The sequence below is a fragment of the Anneissia japonica genome, unplaced genomic scaffold (assembly GCF_011630105.1).
Source record: "Anneissia japonica isolate Jap-2015-1 unplaced genomic scaffold, ASM1163010v1 scaffold997_len2565447_cov190, whole genome shotgun sequence".
NCBI classification, from domain to species: Eukaryota; Metazoa; Echinodermata; class Crinoidea; order Comatulida; family Comatulidae; genus Anneissia; species Anneissia japonica.
In genome coordinates this window covers 1,181,699-1,199,472 of record NW_022696369.1, presented here as the reverse complement: position 1 = coordinate 1,199,472, position 17,774 = coordinate 1,181,699, and the positions used below count along the sequence as shown (strand labels likewise).

Sequence of the window (17,774 nt, the reverse complement as noted above, 5' to 3'; positions counted from 1 at the left end):
ACGAGCCAGTTAAAAAAAAAACCAAAAACATTTTAAGGCAGTTTAGTTGGTGGTGGATAATGATAGCAAGCCTGGAGGTTGTGTGTTCGATTCCCATACGAACCTTTGAATAGCAAACCTGGTGGTTATGTGTTCAATTCCCACACAAACCATTATTTTTTAAGGCAGTTTAGTTGATGGTGGATAATGAATAGCAAACCTGGAAGTTGTGTGTTCGATTCCCACACAAACCATTTTTTTTTCTTTTTTTTGTGGGCGTAATTCCTAGACAGGATTGTTCATTTTCAATTCATATTGAAATTAGTGTTTTGATGGTGATTTTTTTTCATTCAATGGGAATTCATATATTTTATATGAGAAGAATCTATGAATATAAATATGGAACATGACCGAAGTCCGTTTTGGTATACCAAATATACCTCCCATGTCATGAAAAAGACAGAAGAAGTCCGCCCTCTTTGTTGTTGGGCAACTCACCGTGTCGTCGTACCCCGCCCCGCCGCCGTCGCTAGAGTTCCTTAGCCGTCGCGATGTCGTAGCGCCGCTAGGCGGCGCTGTAGAGCGGTGCGGCGCGCTATACGATATTCAGCTTATCGTTGATTCGTTTAAAGTGAAGAAGGTCTTCAAAGTGTGGCAGTTATTTAGCTTTTCTACAAACAGCTACTGGTCTACAGACAGCTACTGGTGTACAAACCTACTACTAATCATATTATTTGGAATAAGTGCTTCGGCCATAAGTCACCTATCTATAGCCAATATCGGATGAATTTGTAATATCGCCAGGGAGGTGATATCGGTCATTGATTGTTTGCTAGGCCTAGAATTTAAAATGAGTGCAGCAGTTAAAGCAAATAAGGCGATCTTCGCCGACGGAGAAAACTGTAAACCCGCATGGTCAGAAGCTATGGCATGCTTCAGCGGAAGTGGGAACACTCACCTCGAAATCATGGGTAAGCCTGTAATGGAGCGATGGGAGACAGATTTTATGCACAAATTAGCCGACATTGCCAGTTCTAAAGGTGGGTATTCTAAGCGGAATGTGTTCTTTAAAAAAATGTTTAGGGCACAATAATAGGCCTAGGCCTAGGCTAGCCTAGGCTGGCCCCTCCTAGGCCTAGGCCTATCTCTTAAAAAAAAAAAGATAAAATGGGCGTTTTTTTTTGTTTTTGTTTTTGTTTTTCATTGGAACAATAGAATATTGTTTTTCTGTGGGTGCCAAGGGCAGGGGCCACTTTCTGTGGGTGCCAAGTTATCAAATAACCCCTGTGTTTTAAGGGGACATTTAATTTTTTTATCGTTGTTTCACAACAATGCAGTGTCAGAGTAAAAAAATTCATTCAACTTTATATTTTAATATTTTTTGAAAATACACCAGAATCTTCTCCCCTGAATCCTATACGTCAGGGTAGGCCTACTGCTTACTTCATAAAAACCAATCTTGTCAATTTTGACCCTTAACCATGGTGATTTTGTTTCCTTTATTTTCATATAGGATCCTAATCCATACTAATAACATACACCCTTAATTCTAAGGTGTTACTCTATTCATGCTACATTCATCCAATAGAAAGCTTAATATCGAAAAAAAGGAATATTTGGTCGTTAACATTGCATCGTGAAATAATATTGGTAATATTTTTTTATGATTATTTTATATTTATATCATTTATGCAGCACCTTTTCTTTCTAGATACAAAGTGCTTCTTTATCCGGGTCCACATGCTTTAGTGTTGCTGCTCACAGGAGTAGACAACCCCACCATGTACCCATTCATACACCTGGGTGGAAAGAAGCAATTCAGATAAAATGCCTTGCTCAAGGACACAAGGAAAATGTACTGTACAGCGAGGGATTGAATCCCCGACCTTGAAACTGTATCTTATTTTTGTTGGTTACACAACCGCTGAAGTCTACTGCCTAGGTGGTGTCTGCCATTATGGAACGCCCCACACTGCCTTCAGCGTTGGCTGTCAGGGGCGGATTTAGGCGGGGGGTGCGGATTTGGGGGGCCGGCCAAGCCCCCTTTTGGGAGGTAAAAAAAGTAAAAAAGAAAGAAAAAAATGATAACTCAGAATGCCTTAAATGTTATTTTCGAGCGTCTAGAACACAAAAAATTTCAAGTGGCATGTCCCCAGACGCCCTAGGTCAGTGTTGTCTCGAGCGCCCCAACTTTCGGCACCCTTTAATCCCTCTTTTTGGACATCTCTGGATCCGCCCCTGGCAATAGCATTTGGCTGCGCATTTACCATTCGGCGACCCATTGTATTTAGCAAATTTGGCATTCAACAGCGACTTTTTCATTCGGCGGTGACCCTAGCATTTGGAGATGCATCATTCGGCAACTTTAGCATTCGGCGGCCTAAGCTTACTTCATTCGGCGACTATAGGCCTGTATCAATTGACGACCATCCAACAGGATAAAACGGGTAATTTCCAACGCCTAGCTGTATATTTTTTGTTAATCTTTGCTTCTGTTTGTGTTTGTGCTTTTCTACTACATTTGAAGAATAATGATAATAATTAGTATATTTTGATGTTACTTGTAACACTGATATAAGTGGATTTGTGGTCTAAAGCAATGATTCTGTGACGTTTAAAAGGCTGTAAGTCCAGTGTCCTTGGCTCATCCAGTACTCTTGGAGTGTTTGAAATGTAACCTCATACATGAAAATTCCATAACAATCCTTTAAAAAAGCATTTTATTTTACATGTCATGGGTTTTGTAGGTCCACGTATTGATAAAGTACTGTATGTAAATAGGCCTACAGTATTCTAATTAATTTCCAGTCATTAAATAAGAATGACCATGTAAATTAAATACTAATAATATAGTTGTGGGCTCAACACATTATGTAGACGTTATTGACTTGAACACGAAATATTAAAACATTTAAATTTTCAGCAGCTTCCTGCCTTAAATACTGTTATTAAAACTATTATTTTTGCCTTGTATTTGCCTATGTCCCATTTACTATATTTTTATTTTATATATTTATTTTTATTATTTATAGACCTACAATTAATCTGTTTAATGTAATGCTTAGTTTTTAATTTTAATCGCCGCTGCCTGTTCCCACAGTAATTTATCGTGCCCTTATGTTTAGCCTTTTAATTATTATTAGCTTATGCTTTCCAACAACACAACACATGATCATTCATTGTGCTTGCTTACACTTTTGTTATAAGAACCAGCAAACTTTTGCCCAGGTTCAGTGTTTTTATTTTTGGGCCGATTTCAGGCTAAAAATTTTCTTATTTTGTTCTTATTTTTGTACACTTTTCAAACATAAAAAATTATAATTTTACAGTCAGTATATTACTTTACTGTATTATAGAGGGTATTACATAGTAACACCTACTGCAAATAAGGTACAGATAGATTTGTTGGTTTTCTATGTAAAAAAAAAATAAAACCGTCATTTGACATTTTACCTCAGTCTCAATTTGTTCTTATTTTGTTTTTAATTTTTAAGAGATTTCAGCCGTAGCGTTCTTGTAAAAAAAAAAGTGTGTTATTTTGTAATAATAAAGTTGCAGCTAAATGCTATTTCCCAGGAACGAAAAGCCGCCGCCAAATGACATAAAGTTGCAGCCAAATGCAATTTGATTTGAACGAAAAGTCACCGCAGAAGGCACTGTGGGCATTCCACAGGTTTCTGCCGATTCGTATACAAACAACTCTGTTTGTTCCTGCACTAGGCCTATCAGGGAATTTATATTCTAGGCTAGATTTTGGGGGTCTTGGCTTGCCGATTTCCGATGAAAATGGAGCCTAGAATTATCATCAAAATGGCTTCCGGGTCCCATCGTGATGTCGGTGATCCAAAAATTGTGAGGGCCGAAGTGCGTTATGAGGATGATACAAATTTTTGCAGTGTGTCGTCGGTTATGGACATGCGCAATTCGATTGAAGTAAACTTATCATTTCATAAGCTGTATACAGTGACGTAAATATATCCACAGCCTTTGTTTTTTTAAAGCTGTTCGAAATAATTGATGAGGCAAAAATTGTTTTTGTTTTTATTCCCGCATCAATATTTCCCAAATTTTTGATGCGGGCTGGATGATAATCTAACAATTTTTTCTACATGCCCTTATGATTATTCATCACAACAATGTCATTTGTATTTGCTTACAATTGTCAGGTTAAAAAGTAGGGCCCCCACCCCCGTCCTTTCTAACCTGGCCCTATGCCTAGATAGTTGAGGCTAAGCTTTTGCTGTTGTGCACAAATTGAAGCGTTTGCACAATTTGCAAATTGTGCAAGCTAATCCTTGTAAAGTTTGCAAGCAAATAACCTAATTTTCCACCTTTGTTATTCTGTTTAATTCTCTGCCTGCAGGTGGTAGAGTACTTGAAATAGGCTTTGGTCTCGCTATAGCCGCAACAAGGATTGAAAGTTACTCCATAGCTGAACATGTGATCATTGAATGTAATGAGGGCGTGTTCAAAAACTTACAAGACTGGGCTAAGAACCAACCAAACAAGATTACACCTCTAAAAGGTCTGTGGGAAGATGTTGCACCAACCTTGGAAGATGGGACATTTGATGGTACAGTGCACTCAGTATTCATTTATCTTATTCATAATTAATTAAACAAGAAAATGTGATGACCTCAGTGTATAATTTATATATCTTTTTACTTCTATGTCTACTTTTGATGTATATTTCTGTTTGGTGATATGCCTCAGTCATACACATACTTGATCTTTGAAGAGTGTTTACATTTCAGGAATATTGTACGATACGTACCCTTTATCGGAGAACACTTGGCACACACACCAGTTTCAGTTTATCAAACAGCATGCATATCGACTACTGAAACCTGGGGGAATTCTTACATACTGTAATCTAACTTCTTGGGGTGAGCTACTAAAAACGAAATACACTGACGACCAGAAAATGTTTGAGGTAAGAACAATTTTTGCCCTTCATGATTCAAAACTTTTTGTAAAGGATATTAAATTTCCTGTTTAAATATTAGATTTGGAATTGAAAGTGGCTATCACAGGTTGGTTGATATCTTGTTTAATTTTAAGCCTGCATTGATTAGAGCTGTTATCAGGCCCTCTTAAATGTGACCATGAGTCTGCACGCTGTTATTAAAATCCCACTCTCTGGAATTATCTACCTCTCAATATTTATTCACCAGGCACATCAACAGCCTTGCTATATCTGAAAAAATAACATTTGTAGTCCTTGATTTTAACAATGTTTATTCTTTAGTCTGATTTTAGATTTTGTAAAGGAAAGTGGTATGAGTTGATTCTGACTATCTTAGAGAGAAAATAAATACAGCATGATTACACGCCAAGTTGGGCAAAACATAATTCAAATTCAATTTCATTCTTTCATTAGGAAGTGAGTTTATGAGATTAAAATGATTTCAGTCTTCATGCTTGTATTGTTTTATTACAGGAAACGCAGGTGCCTCACTTGCTTGAGGCTGGCTTTAAAAAGGACAACATATCCACTGAACTGGTACCGATGCAACCACCACCTGAATGCAGATATTATTCTCACAAATTTATGATAGCACCATCTGTTATAAAGGACTAAATGGAACAGAACATAGTGAATATGTTTGTGAATGATGTTTATTGTTGAGATTCTAGAATGTTGATAAGGGATCTTGAAATGTTTTTAAGGGTTTCTGGAATATTTGTATGGGATCTTCTAAAAGTTGTTAACAGTTCCTAGAATGATGTTCCTTAAATGTTGTTAGGGAATCCTGCAATATTGTGGGTTCTTCAAAAGTTATTAATTCTTGCTATTCGTCTACCAGTAAATCATTTTAATTTTGATATTAGGACACTGCTGTTATTTAATAAATTGCTGGCTGAATAATCAGTACAGTATTTTTCGTTTTATGTGCTTTACCCTGAAAATTATTGTTAAAAAAGGTCAATATTGAGCCAGATTGTTAATATAAATTTTTATGTTGCAATTTTGCTGCTGAAAATGTACATTAATTATCAATATTAAGTGTTTATTTGCTTTTATAGTTGGAACATAGGTTTATTGTGGCAGATTTTAATCTATAATTCATAAGGGAACTAGCATGTTTTTCGAAGCTGTTGTCTCACAATTTATGCACAGCATGCTTACCGTATGTTAGCCAACTGTAGGCTGAAAATCATTTTGAACATGCAAAAATATAGACAAATTTCATTATTTGTTTATTTTTTTATATATTGAACTATATTTCAAGTGGGTAGCCTTTGTTTAGGTTAGGGCACATAGAAAAAATTATTAGGTTTATCACCCTTTTTTTTAAGTAGGTGATGAGGGCGGGCGTTTTTTTTTTTGTAATCAAAACAATGGAATATTGCTTTTTTTTTTCTTTATAAGGGAGGGACTGTTTATATTTGGCAAGAATATTGTAAATGTGGCAAAAACAAGCCAAACCAGTCACTCGTCGCAAATCGTGTTGGAATGTCAAAACTAAACTAACCTTTATATATCTATACATCATTGTATGCTGTTATTTTCCCCATTTTCAATGTTAAAACAACACTTTTTAAGGATTTAATGACAGTTTCTGTATGAGAAATGCCCGAAATCATAAACTTTGAAGGCTGATTTCTCATATATTGTTCTTTAAACATCTCTATGTTTAAATGCTTGTAACTTTATAAGGAAATGGAGGATTTCAATAATTTTTTTTTACCATTTCATAGCTCTTATTGTACTCTTTAGTACTGTATTAATAACTCAAAATTGATTTTAGGGACGAGTGACTGGTTTGGCTTGTCTTTGCCACAAATATTGTATAAAAACTGGTTTAAATTTTGTTGTTTTTTAAAGAAAATTTATTTTCAGGATTTTGTTATGCTGTTGAAATACCGGTAAATGATAATAAAAATGATAAATGATTTTTTATTTCCGCATCAATATTTCCCAAATTTTTTACGCGGACGGGAGTGATAATCTAACAATTTTTTCTATGTGCCCTCAGATTAATTAGATAAGTATTTTTGGAGATCTTTTGTAGATCAGAATAATATTAGTTATATATCTGTTATACTGTACAGGTCTCCCTCCAATTAAAGACCACTTTTTGGACCAGGGTTTCTTTGGCTTTAGCAAAATATATGTTAATTAGGGACCACAGAAAATTGGTTTTTATTTGGAGGTGGTCTGTAATTGAAAGGAGACTTGTATGTATATTTATATTAATTTAATTTTCACTCAACAAAATTGGTTCATTTGAAATTTTTCACAAAACAAAAATAAAACAATCTTTCTTCTGGATTTGCAAGTTATGGTTTCTGTGAAGTAACCCACTACACTGTAGGTTTGAAAGAAATGACCAACATTTTTTCAACTCTTCTGGAGTTTCCATCACTTAATTACTCTGAACAATGCAAATTTTGCCCGAAATTTCATTATACAGTAGAACCCCACCTTTTGGTGCACCCCTATTCATGGGACGCTCCTATTAAGGGGCTACTCTTCTGTCAAATGAGTGGCAATATATTTTTTAACACTGCAGGCAACCCATATTAAGGGGACGGGGACATTTTTTGAGTGTGTAAAATGGTCAAATCAATACAATTTCACCCCTATTAAGGGGACATTTTTTTTAATGTATCAAAACAACTACAGTACAGTAGTCACAAAATAAGAAAAAAAAAATCATTCAAATTTATATTTTGACACCTTTTGAGCAATAAACTTAACATCAAACCAGACTTATTTTGTTCCATCCTTATAATGAGCATTGGATGCCTAGTGCATGTGTTACTTTGTATAAATAAAATCTTGTCAATTTTGACCATTATCCAGGGAGATTTCTTGTTTTGTGTATTTTGATATATGATTCTAATCTACCCAGACAGCCTGCACCCTGATTTTTAAGTTGGTAACATGTATTAATAGTATTCTACCTTGTGCATCCATTAGAAAGCTCAATATTTAAAAAAAGAATATTTGGTCATTAACATTGCACTCGAATAAATAAATGATATTTAAACCAGTTTTTATACAATATTTGTGGCAAAGACAAGCCAAACCAGTCACTCGTCCCTAAAATCAATTTTGAGTTATTAATACCTGTCTCTTATACACATCTATATGTGTGTGTGTGTGTGTAAACAAATACAAATATATGCATAATTATCCAATTTAAAATGTTTGTAGTACAGTTATGCCACCTTCAGATTAGTGGAGGTGCACATTTTAATATTTTGATATTTCGAGCTCACGTATTCATGTGTAAGGCCTATCTATATTCTCTGGAGTGCTGGAAAAAAGTAGGCCTACTCAGCTGGACTGGGCTACAAGAAGCCTACCATGGGCGCAGTTTACTCATGACACATCAGATTATTCCTCTGAATGCAACAAAGTGAGTCTGCTAACATAAAAATAAACTTCGTCATAACTCTTTGCTAATCAATTTAATTTGTTTACTAATATTTAATTATAACCTGTACATGTTTCCTGTCTGTGTGAATGTGTCCGTTCACCATATTCATAGCATCACAAATATAAATACCACTGTCCTCCGTTTGGATGTTAGGTAAAAGTAGTTTTCCATTAATAATTGTTTTGTTCAGCAACTTATCACTTCTAGTCCAGGTAATGTTGGGTTTTGGTATACCATCCGTAATGCAATTAAGGAAAGCATTCTCACTTAAGTTGAAATACCTTTTCTGTGGATTCGTGTTAAGTGTAACGTTTGGTTCAATTCTTACAATATCTGATGGAACTGGGAAAAAAACAAAAGCATTTTAATTGATATTGTTTTTGCAAAGTACGCTTAATTTTACAGAATGGTGAGCAGTTGAATCTGGATGAGTACGCCTCAACGCCCCTAAAAGGAGCAGATCGAGGAGGGGTGGTGGCGACGTAGCTTACTATAGATTCTTCAGGTGATCAATTACCATGGTCCTAATTATTATTAGGTGATAATTTTTATGATTTTGTGCAAGTAACATCTAAGCATACTGTGGTGAATATTGTATCCAGAGGACGTCTATTCGTTTAAACAACACTTTCGTGATGATAGGCCCTATTAATGTTTGAGTCTAACTCAACCCCAACCCTATGAAAAGGCAAATTCAAGTTATTGCCGGTGAAATAAACAATTCTAATTATTATACTACCATCTGTTAACGATCAGATAATTGTTATAGTTGATGGGCAATTTATTTTTCCCGTAAAAAAAACATTTTTTGCATAAATTTGGGATCATTTATTATCAAATTGTTAATTATCCACATTGTCTTTTGTGGAACATATTTATACCGTACTGAAAATGCTCTGAATGTCGGAGCAAATGTGCTACGTAGCCTATTGCGATTGCAGGAAGAAGGTTCCAGTTTGGCCTATATTGAATACGAAAAAGCGCACGTACCTAAAACCTTAAGTTGTGGTTGAATATTATTGAAAGCATTTTCAAATTTAGGTTGTATCTGGCATAAATATGTGCCTGCATCGTCTTGAGTTACGTTGACAATTTGTAAGTTGAAGGTTCCGTTTTCCTTGTTAACTAGGATTCGGGTGTGATCGTTGACGTCAGATTTTTTGTTAGTAATGTACAATACCCGCACTGGAACAGAGCAAAATATCGAGTAGTAAACTATAAATATATAACATCCAATAACTTGGGGGAAAAAATAATAATAATAAGTCACAGAACGTGACTGCAGTTTAGGCTTATGGGAGTGAATTAAACGCACAGTTGGCATATATGATTATTGAGAAGAGAATGAGAAATGTTATATAGGCCTAAGAATGTTTGGATTTGAAGTGAGTAATAGGCATAGTTGATAGAGAAGCATTTTAAATATGACATAGTTGTTTATGTCAGAGTACTAACATAAGAAGCATAATTCTACAGCAGTTGTTCCACGGCCATTCTTTACACCGAATAATTGTGTGAGAAGAAGTAAGTTAAACATTTACCCTTTTCTTTACGATACCACATTACTTTAGAACCATTTGCAAGATTTTGAACAAAGCACTTCAGAAGTGCATTCTGTCCCACCATCACTTCTAGAAAAGTTGTTCCCCAAATAATCTCATCTGTAAAAGAAGGTAAATGATTTAATAATACGACGAACTGCGCATATTGCAACGAAAATAGTTTAACAAGATAAAACAACACCATGATCAATATACAGTATTCATTCATTCGGACAAAATCAACATACAAATCACGGAAATTTTATAAACTTGATAAAAATGTAAAAACAGAGTAGTAAAAATTGTATAAAATTAAGAACAATTTAAAACAAAATGTACATTGAATAAAGTGTAAAAAACATTGTAATACAATGTTTAAAAATTACCTAAAATTTATTTATTTTTTTATTCATTTTTTTATTTTTTATTTTCATTGGGGTCCTATATATATTATTCGATACGACCTTTTCTTTTCTGATATTCAAAGCAACGTAAAGCAACTTAGATAAGTGAACCTGTAACCAAGAATCTAATAATACAGATGAATTACCGTAATTAAGGATAGACTCTCTTTCGATTGTTATAAGCACGTTGTAAATTAAAGAAAATTATATTCGCCTTCTATTTCGTTTGCATCACAAAGATTGCAAATAATTGTTTCATAATTTAATAACCTAATAATTTATATAACGATTGGCTACAGATCGGCGGGCGGCCCGCATCTCTACCAAAAAATATACGGTATACTAATAAAAAAAAAAAAAAAAAAAAATCCCATGGGGAAAAAGCAAATTGCATTTAAATTATTTGTGGGTGCCATTTCGGCCATCTGGTGCCGTATAACATTACGGTACCGGTAACATTAAGAAACCATAAAATAGTACAACTAACCATTTGTATTACGAAGTGGAACTGATTCCATGACTTTGTTCCTTTCATTCTTTTTGCATAAGTGAATAATTTCTTCTCCGTTATATCGCAAATTTGGCGGTAGCCGTGTAGCACAAGGATTATCATCAGATAACGTAAAGAATTTCGAACCAATTATTATTCCCATTTCACCCGCCAAACCTGAAACAGAATTGAAATGCACATGATTAAATCCTTGAAATGTAAAGTCTAACAAACGATGATACCAATTTCAGTTGTAACTATGTTTGTTTTTTTTAGGCCTATGATCTCTGTTACCTGCACCACTACCTCAACCTATTTTCCCCCAAAACTAATAACAAAAAAAAAAAACAAAAAAAAAACAAAATGGGGGAAAAAGCAAATTGTGGGTGCCATTTTGGCCATCTAATAGTAATAAACAACAAACATTTGTTATACGCCAATTTCAAAATATATTATCAAAGGTACGAAAGTATACATAGCGCATGGATTGAGTAAAGTAGTAGAGTAATGAATATAAAAGTAAAAATACAATGTAGATATGAAAGTGGAAACAGAGTAGACTAGATGGATTGAAATAGATGAGTTTTTAAATTCAGTTTAAATGAATCCAAGGAGGGTGAGTTTGTGACAGACAACGGTAAGCCGTTCCACAGTTCCACAGAAATGAGGCAGAAAAAGCAAAGATTCGTTGGCTGTATGATTTTAATTTGAAGGTGGTGATAGTGAGAAGACTTATTTCTGAGCGGAGACGGCAGTTGGGGACATAGGTATGAAGATCGAAGAGCTTTACACACAATAAAAGGATTTTTAAAATAATACGTTGCCGAATAGGAGCCAGTGCATGTTTTTCAGGATGGGGGTGATGTGTTGGGAGTGAGGGTGCATACGAGAGCAGCAGAATTTTGAATTCTTTGTAAACGTTTAATTGAATAAGAAGGGAGGCCAAATAAAAGTGAATTACATTAATCAAGTTTCGAGGAAATAAAGGCATGAACAAGTGTTTCTGTTGAATTCGGGTGGAGGTATTTACGAATCTTGCGTAAGTTGCGGAGATAATAGTTAGCGGATTTACAAATTGGTAGAAAGGGTCTCATCCATAATAACACCTAAATTTTTAACTGAAGATGATGGTTTAATTTCAAAGTTGCGTAGTTTAAATATGGGAAAATTTGGCCTGCGAAGTATGAATCGGGAAAATGAAGACAATAATGTATTCAGTTTTGGAGGGGTTAAATTTAAGCATGTTTTGGGAGAGCCAGCTTTATATTTCAGATATACAAATTTGCATTTTGTCGATACTTGTTTGCGAATCAGTGACAGGATCAAGTGGAAAATAAAGCTGGATATGGTCAACATAAATATGGAAGTGAATATGATGAGAACGAATGGGAAATATAGAATGAAAAGGGTAAAGGACCAAGAACGGACCCCTGTGGAACACCACATTGTAACAGTTTAGGAAAAACGAACAGAACCGAGAGGATTAACATCCTGTTGACGAAATTTAAGATAAGATGAGAATAGTTGAGAACTGTACCCAAGAAACCAATGGATCGACAAACGATTTAGGAGAATAGAGTGGTCGGTGTCGAAAGCAGAAAAGAGGTCTAGAGGACAATAGCAATCGCTTTACGAGAATCAACAAAGGAAAGAATATCATAAGTCACTTGTTTAGGGCAGTTTCGGTGCTATGACCAATTTGTATGCAGATTGATTTACTTCATAAAGATTATTTTCATTGATGTAGTTATCAATATATAAGGCAACATATTTCTCAATACACTTAAAAACAAAGGACAAATTTGAGATAGGACGATGGTGTTTAAGATCATCTATGTTTAGATTGTGCTTCTTAATAAAAGGTTTAACAGAAGCAGATTTATAGGATTGCTGGAAAAAAAAGTAGATAATGATGTGTTCAGTGGTCTTCATGATGGAGTGAGCAAGTGTATCAGAGCAAGTCTTAAAAAGAAACAGACTTGCAGACGTTAAAGTATTATTATAATGTTTTAAGTTGATGAGCACCATTTCTTCTCGGAGTGAAGCGTTTTTGTATAACAAGGAAAATCTGTGATTTTCTAAGAACATATTCACAATTCTAGAGGTACCGTATAGTGTATAGCAAAACATTTTGACGTAGCTCAGTCCCAAGGGTAGGCTGAGATAGTCTGTGACCCTCCATCCGCAAATTCCCACCCCGGATCTCTTCTATTTCGAATTCCTGGATCCGCCACTGCAGACTGACGCATTATAGGCTACAGAGTTAACATTCAGCCAGAAAGTCATATATTGCAGACAGTGGGATAGCAATAGCCAAGATGATATGAATGATATAAGAATGGTTGTAAAGTATCAGATATGATCACATGGGACCCATTAGTTCAGGAACGATGTGCACTGACAAGAAAGTTCACAAATCAAAGGTCTGAACCAACCAAGCTTTCATGCAAAATTGATACGCTTCAATCTACAGTGAAATTACAGATTTGTCGCATTCATTATTCATTATTGATGGCCAATGAGTTATTTGGGTTCAGAGGTCTAGGTATTAATTGAAGTAGGCCACATATGTTACTTTATGATGTTATATACTATCATACCATATTGATATGTGATTGTGCAATAATGATGGGCCTATAATAAATAACGGATTTTTTTTATGTATGATATGAAAATAATATATAACACAACAACACAACATTCATTCATTCATTCCGTTTATCCTTTCAAAATCAATATACAACTCACGGAAACTTCATAAAGTTGATAGAAAGATAAAAACAGATGTCGTAAAAATTGCATGAAATGGAGAACAATTCAAAACAAATGTACATTGAATAAAAATGTAAACATTGTAAGTTTAAAAATGATTTAAAATCTTTTAAAACGTTTTAAAAATGGTAAAAGTTTAATTAATTTTTAATGCTTGATTATTATTATTATTGTTATATTATTTTTTTATTGATATAATTGTTATATTGTATACATAACATTGTAATAATATTTTATAGTATAATAATTATATTAATAAGTATAATGCAAATGAAGTCTTTGCAGTAACTAATAACAATTATAACATAAAAAAGTGTAAAACAATTGACTTCTGATATGGCAATATTTAAAAAATTATAATTCCCGATTGACCAATTTTAACACGGTCTGAAGAGACAAAACTAATTAAATTAATGGAATAAGAAGGCAGAAGGTAAATTGGTATCTATTCCAGGATTTATGTATTTGAAGCTAGTGAATCCAGTTTGTATCTTAAATAACAAATGGTGTCTTTCTTTGTCGTAGACTTTATTCAAGGACTTTTATGCTTTATCAAGAATCAACGAGATATCTCGGTTGCAGACCTTATCAGTTTCCATAAGTTGATAAAAGTTTATGACGGAAAGATATCGTAAATTTCAGACTATTTTGTATTTATTTACGCATTAATTCACATACGCAGCACATTCAAATAATATTTTATATCCACATATCAGCCTACAGATTGTGTAGTTTTGATGGCTTCTCTTAACTGTTTGAGCTTTTCATGTTTGTATGACTTTGTTATATTTTTAGAAAATGTTAATTAATTGCTTTGTGATACCGTATTCGTAGTAAATTCGTGCAATGCAGCATTTGGCTGCAAATGTATAAATAATGGAGACAATAAAGATACCGATATACCGTGGGCCTACGGATCACAACTCAAACTTGTGTAATTACGTATGCTCAGCTTGTGCTACTAATTAATGACGTGCTCATTAGGACGTTTGTTTTACTTAAGTATTTTAGAAGTAAATGATTGTGTCTCAGACGTGTTTATGCATCAAGAATGCAATTTCATGCTTCACATGTTAGAAAAATAGACAATAATAAATCATGAAGTATAGCATAAATTATATGACAATTATGTTATATGTTTTATAACATAATATTATGCAGTATGGAATAAAAAAAAAACATTACATTGAATGAATTGGAGATGAATATACATCGTTGACAGTGGGCTACTTTTTTCTTATGATCTATTATCATCAATGTCCTTGTAAATATCGTTACTACTACTGCTACTACTATTATTATTGGTAGTAAATTCGCATATTCATTAAATATCGTTATGCCTAAATTATATCGAACTTGGTTTACTTACATGCTGAATGTGGTAGTAAGATTTCTTTAATCACCAGCTTCATGAAAAGCACCATAACGTATGTCTGGAGCAAAAGGTGAGATAATCATAAACATAGTGTTAAATTATATGTACCCTGGTCTGAAGATTGGACTAAACATCGGAGTGTTGCTTACAACTGCATGCGTATTTTAAACGTATTCTGATTTTTAAGAAAAACAAATGCATGTTGTTTTAGTTTAAGGTAATTTAGATTGTATGATGTTTTCAACTGTCGTTTTACAACTGTAAAAAAACACATCAAAGCATAATGAACTAGATCACTTCATTATGAGCCAGACGATTTTCAGCATAAACAGTTTATGAACTGATGTATTGGTAAAACAACTATGTTGAAGTTACTTACCTTCATCTTTATATAATGTACCATCCGAAGTTGCTGAAGATAAATATAAAATGACCTGCTCTCATCATGTATTCCCTTGCTTTATTACTTCTTTGCCTAATTTTAGAAGAGCTACAGAATGACACCCATGGGATTTATAGTCGTACGAATTATATTATGTGCGGACGTCGTTTATTGTCAATCAGTGGATCGGAGTAATGAGGCAGAATATGGAGAAAGTTGATTACTTTATCATTTTCTGTTCCACATCAACTGAATCGTAATGATTATTACAACGCATCTAAGTTTTTTTCCCAGCTTTAATACCCTAATTTAAGCCATTCAGTGCTGCTACAAGTTGAATTTCAACTCATTTATTTATGGTAATGCTTAAATCAATGCATACCTAAAATTAATAATACATCTACTAAAAGGACTAGATGGAATAATCGAAATACAAATTTAAAACCAAACAAATAAAGTAGAATTTTATTTCAATCTTCTATAAGGTAGAATTTAATTCAAAACTAAATTATGAATATTTAAATTGATGGAAGAAAGAAAAAATGAAATACATATTTAAGAATTGTTACAAAATGTACAGTGCACACAAAATATTCAGACTGCACAGGATTTGATTAAATAAATATACAAATGCGAAAAAAAAAAAAGGAAATAACCTATTAAAACGAATTATGTACATACTGTAGGCCTATTGTTCGTTATTATTGCAAATTAAATCTGTTTAAAGTAGATTCATTTGGTCGACAATATTTGAAGGTACAGTACAGCTGTATAGGGGCCTTTGGTAGTCTAGTGGCGGTTTTTAATCTTCATGAAATGCCTTTTCGATAGTAATTGTCACCGATTTGAAAGCTGTTTTACCCGTGAAATTGCCCTTTAAAGGTAGGTGTCGTAAGTTTCGATGCTTTGTTGTTTATGGTTACTCTTATTTAGATTGATTGTAGGTTTTTAGATTTTACAGTATTTGTAGCTGCACAAATATTCCTTGAGATAAGAGGTCTGTCAAGGTAATTTTAATAAATATGTAGCCAACTGCGACGTAGATCGAGAAGATATTTATTGATGTTATAACTTTCATTCAGAAAGTTTAACGAAAATGTATTCAAGTAATTTGAACTCGTTCAATTTACAATTCTCATAAATGACAGTGGCGGATTCAAGGGGAGGGGGAAGTTCCCTTAATTTTTCAGAAAAAAAAAAATGAGAAAAAAATGAAAATTCTACTTAAATTTTGAGTGCAATCTAGAGGTGCCATAATCATAAATTTTCTTATCTACCTCAGCCCCAACCATGGTAGGGCTGAGGTAGTATAGATCATCTGTGAAAGCTCCTCTCTGGGGCCCCCTCCATTTCAAATTCCTGGATCCGCCACTGAATGAGCTTGATTTGGCCGGCTACATTTTAATGAAACATTGTATATTGTGTGTTTATTAAGTTTGTTTTTCAATATTTATAAGTGCTGAATGAAAACATACCGGTAATGAATATTCATAAGCATAATCTGAATAACAAATATACACAATAAATTAAAGCCATACTGAATGTTTTTCGACACACTATTTATGCTGAAAAAATCCTGGTAACATTACAACATGAAAAAATAACGAAGTCCTGAGGTTGTCCTTGGGAGTATCAATAGCACTCTCCATACTGCATATCATATAAAACAAACAAAGTGAAAAAAAAAAAAATTAATGCATCATGGAACACGGAGTATTGTACCTGCAAATAAGCACTCACCCAAGAAAAATATTTTCTTGAGCTCACCTCAAAATTATACATACATATATGTATATATTTTAGTTATTAGATCATTTATAATACTGTGAATTGACTTACTCTGCCCACAACTGTTAACACAGCAAACATTCACAGCAGCAAGTGAAAATTCTGTCCATATATCAAATTTTCTTTGATAAAACACTTTTGTACGCCCATATTTAACCATGAAGTGCCTATATATGGTCATGATGTGATGTCATCATGGCCATACTTAGGCATGTCACATGTCCTTGTCAAATACTATTTGATAGCCTGGACAGGGCGCAAGAAAAACATTTCTTATTTAAAATACATACCAAAATACTGTATGTACAAACTCCTAAAAAATCATGTAATTTACCTTTGATTTAGTAGAGAAATAATGAGAAATTTAATATTGTTTTTAAAACTTATAGAAAAACATTTTTATCCTCGAAGCCAGCCACGCTTAGGCCGAAGAAAAAAAAAAGTAAAATAATGGCTAGTACCTTTATATTTTTGACAAATGGTGCAGTCACACTTGACACAACTAAATTTGGGCATTCACTGTGCCTGGCGGTCGTCGCCCGTCGCGATTCTATGGAGAACGCAATGACACAGGCGCAACAGAACGTTTATGATGACGATCTGTTCAGACTGCCACCGACAATCAGCAGAAGGAACCGTGTCGTCTAGTGGTC

General features: G+C 33.9%; 2 protein-coding genes across 2 annotated transcripts; one reads left to right on the top strand and one right to left on the bottom strand.

Moving 5' to 3' along the window:
- The first annotated feature begins 551 nt into the window (after window positions 1–551).
- On the top strand, window positions 552–6,416 carry LOC117101973 (guanidinoacetate N-methyltransferase-like). The gene is made up of 4 exons (XM_033242116.1): window positions 552–1,019; window positions 4,343–4,552; window positions 4,734–4,912; window positions 5,420–6,416. Exons 1-4 carry the CDS (start codon window positions 830–832, stop codon window positions 5,558–5,560), a joined length of 720 nt encoding a protein of 239 aa, XP_033098007.1. The 5' UTR covers window positions 552–829; the 3' UTR covers window positions 5,561–6,416.
- A 1,676-nt stretch (window positions 6,417–8,092) lies between these two features.
- Window positions 8,093–15,443, bottom strand: LOC117102072 (vascular endothelial growth factor receptor 1-like). Its single transcript, XM_033242289.1, has 6 exons — window positions 15,331–15,443; window positions 14,946–15,009; window positions 10,802–10,981; window positions 9,911–10,030; window positions 9,360–9,554; window positions 8,093–8,711 (listed from the first exon to the last, which is right to left on the bottom strand). The coding sequence occupies exons 1-6, from the start codon at window positions 15,352–15,354 to the stop codon at window positions 8,413–8,415; spliced, it is 882 nt and encodes a 293-aa protein (XP_033098180.1). The 5' UTR covers window positions 15,355–15,443; the 3' UTR covers window positions 8,093–8,412.
- Window positions 15,444–17,774: the final 2,331 nt, after the last annotated feature.

Bases quoted from the DNA above. Each gene is read 5' to 3' on its own strand.
- LOC117101973 (XM_033242116.1), top strand. From the start codon at position 830: ATGAGTGCAGCAGTTAAAGCAAATAAGGCGATCTTCGCCGACGGAGAA. The intron at 1,020-4,342 runs GTGGGTATTCTA...CTCTGCCTGCAG, and splicing joins CGACATTGCCAGTTCTAAAG to GTGGTAGAGTACTTGAAATA. The intron at 4,913-5,419 runs GTAAGAACAATT...GTTTTATTACAG, and splicing joins ACGACCAGAAAATGTTTGAG to GAAACGCAGGTGCCTCACTT.
- LOC117102072 (XM_033242289.1), bottom strand. From the start codon at position 15,354: ATGGTACATTATATAAAGATGAAG. The intron at 10,031-10,801 runs GTTAGTTGTACT...CTTCTTTTACAG, and splicing joins TCCACTTCGTAATACAAATG to ATGAGATTATTTGGGGAACA. The intron at 9,555-9,910 runs GTAAATGTTTAA...GCTCTGTTCCAG, and splicing joins GTGGTATCGTAAAGAAAAGG to TGCGGGTATTGTACATTACT.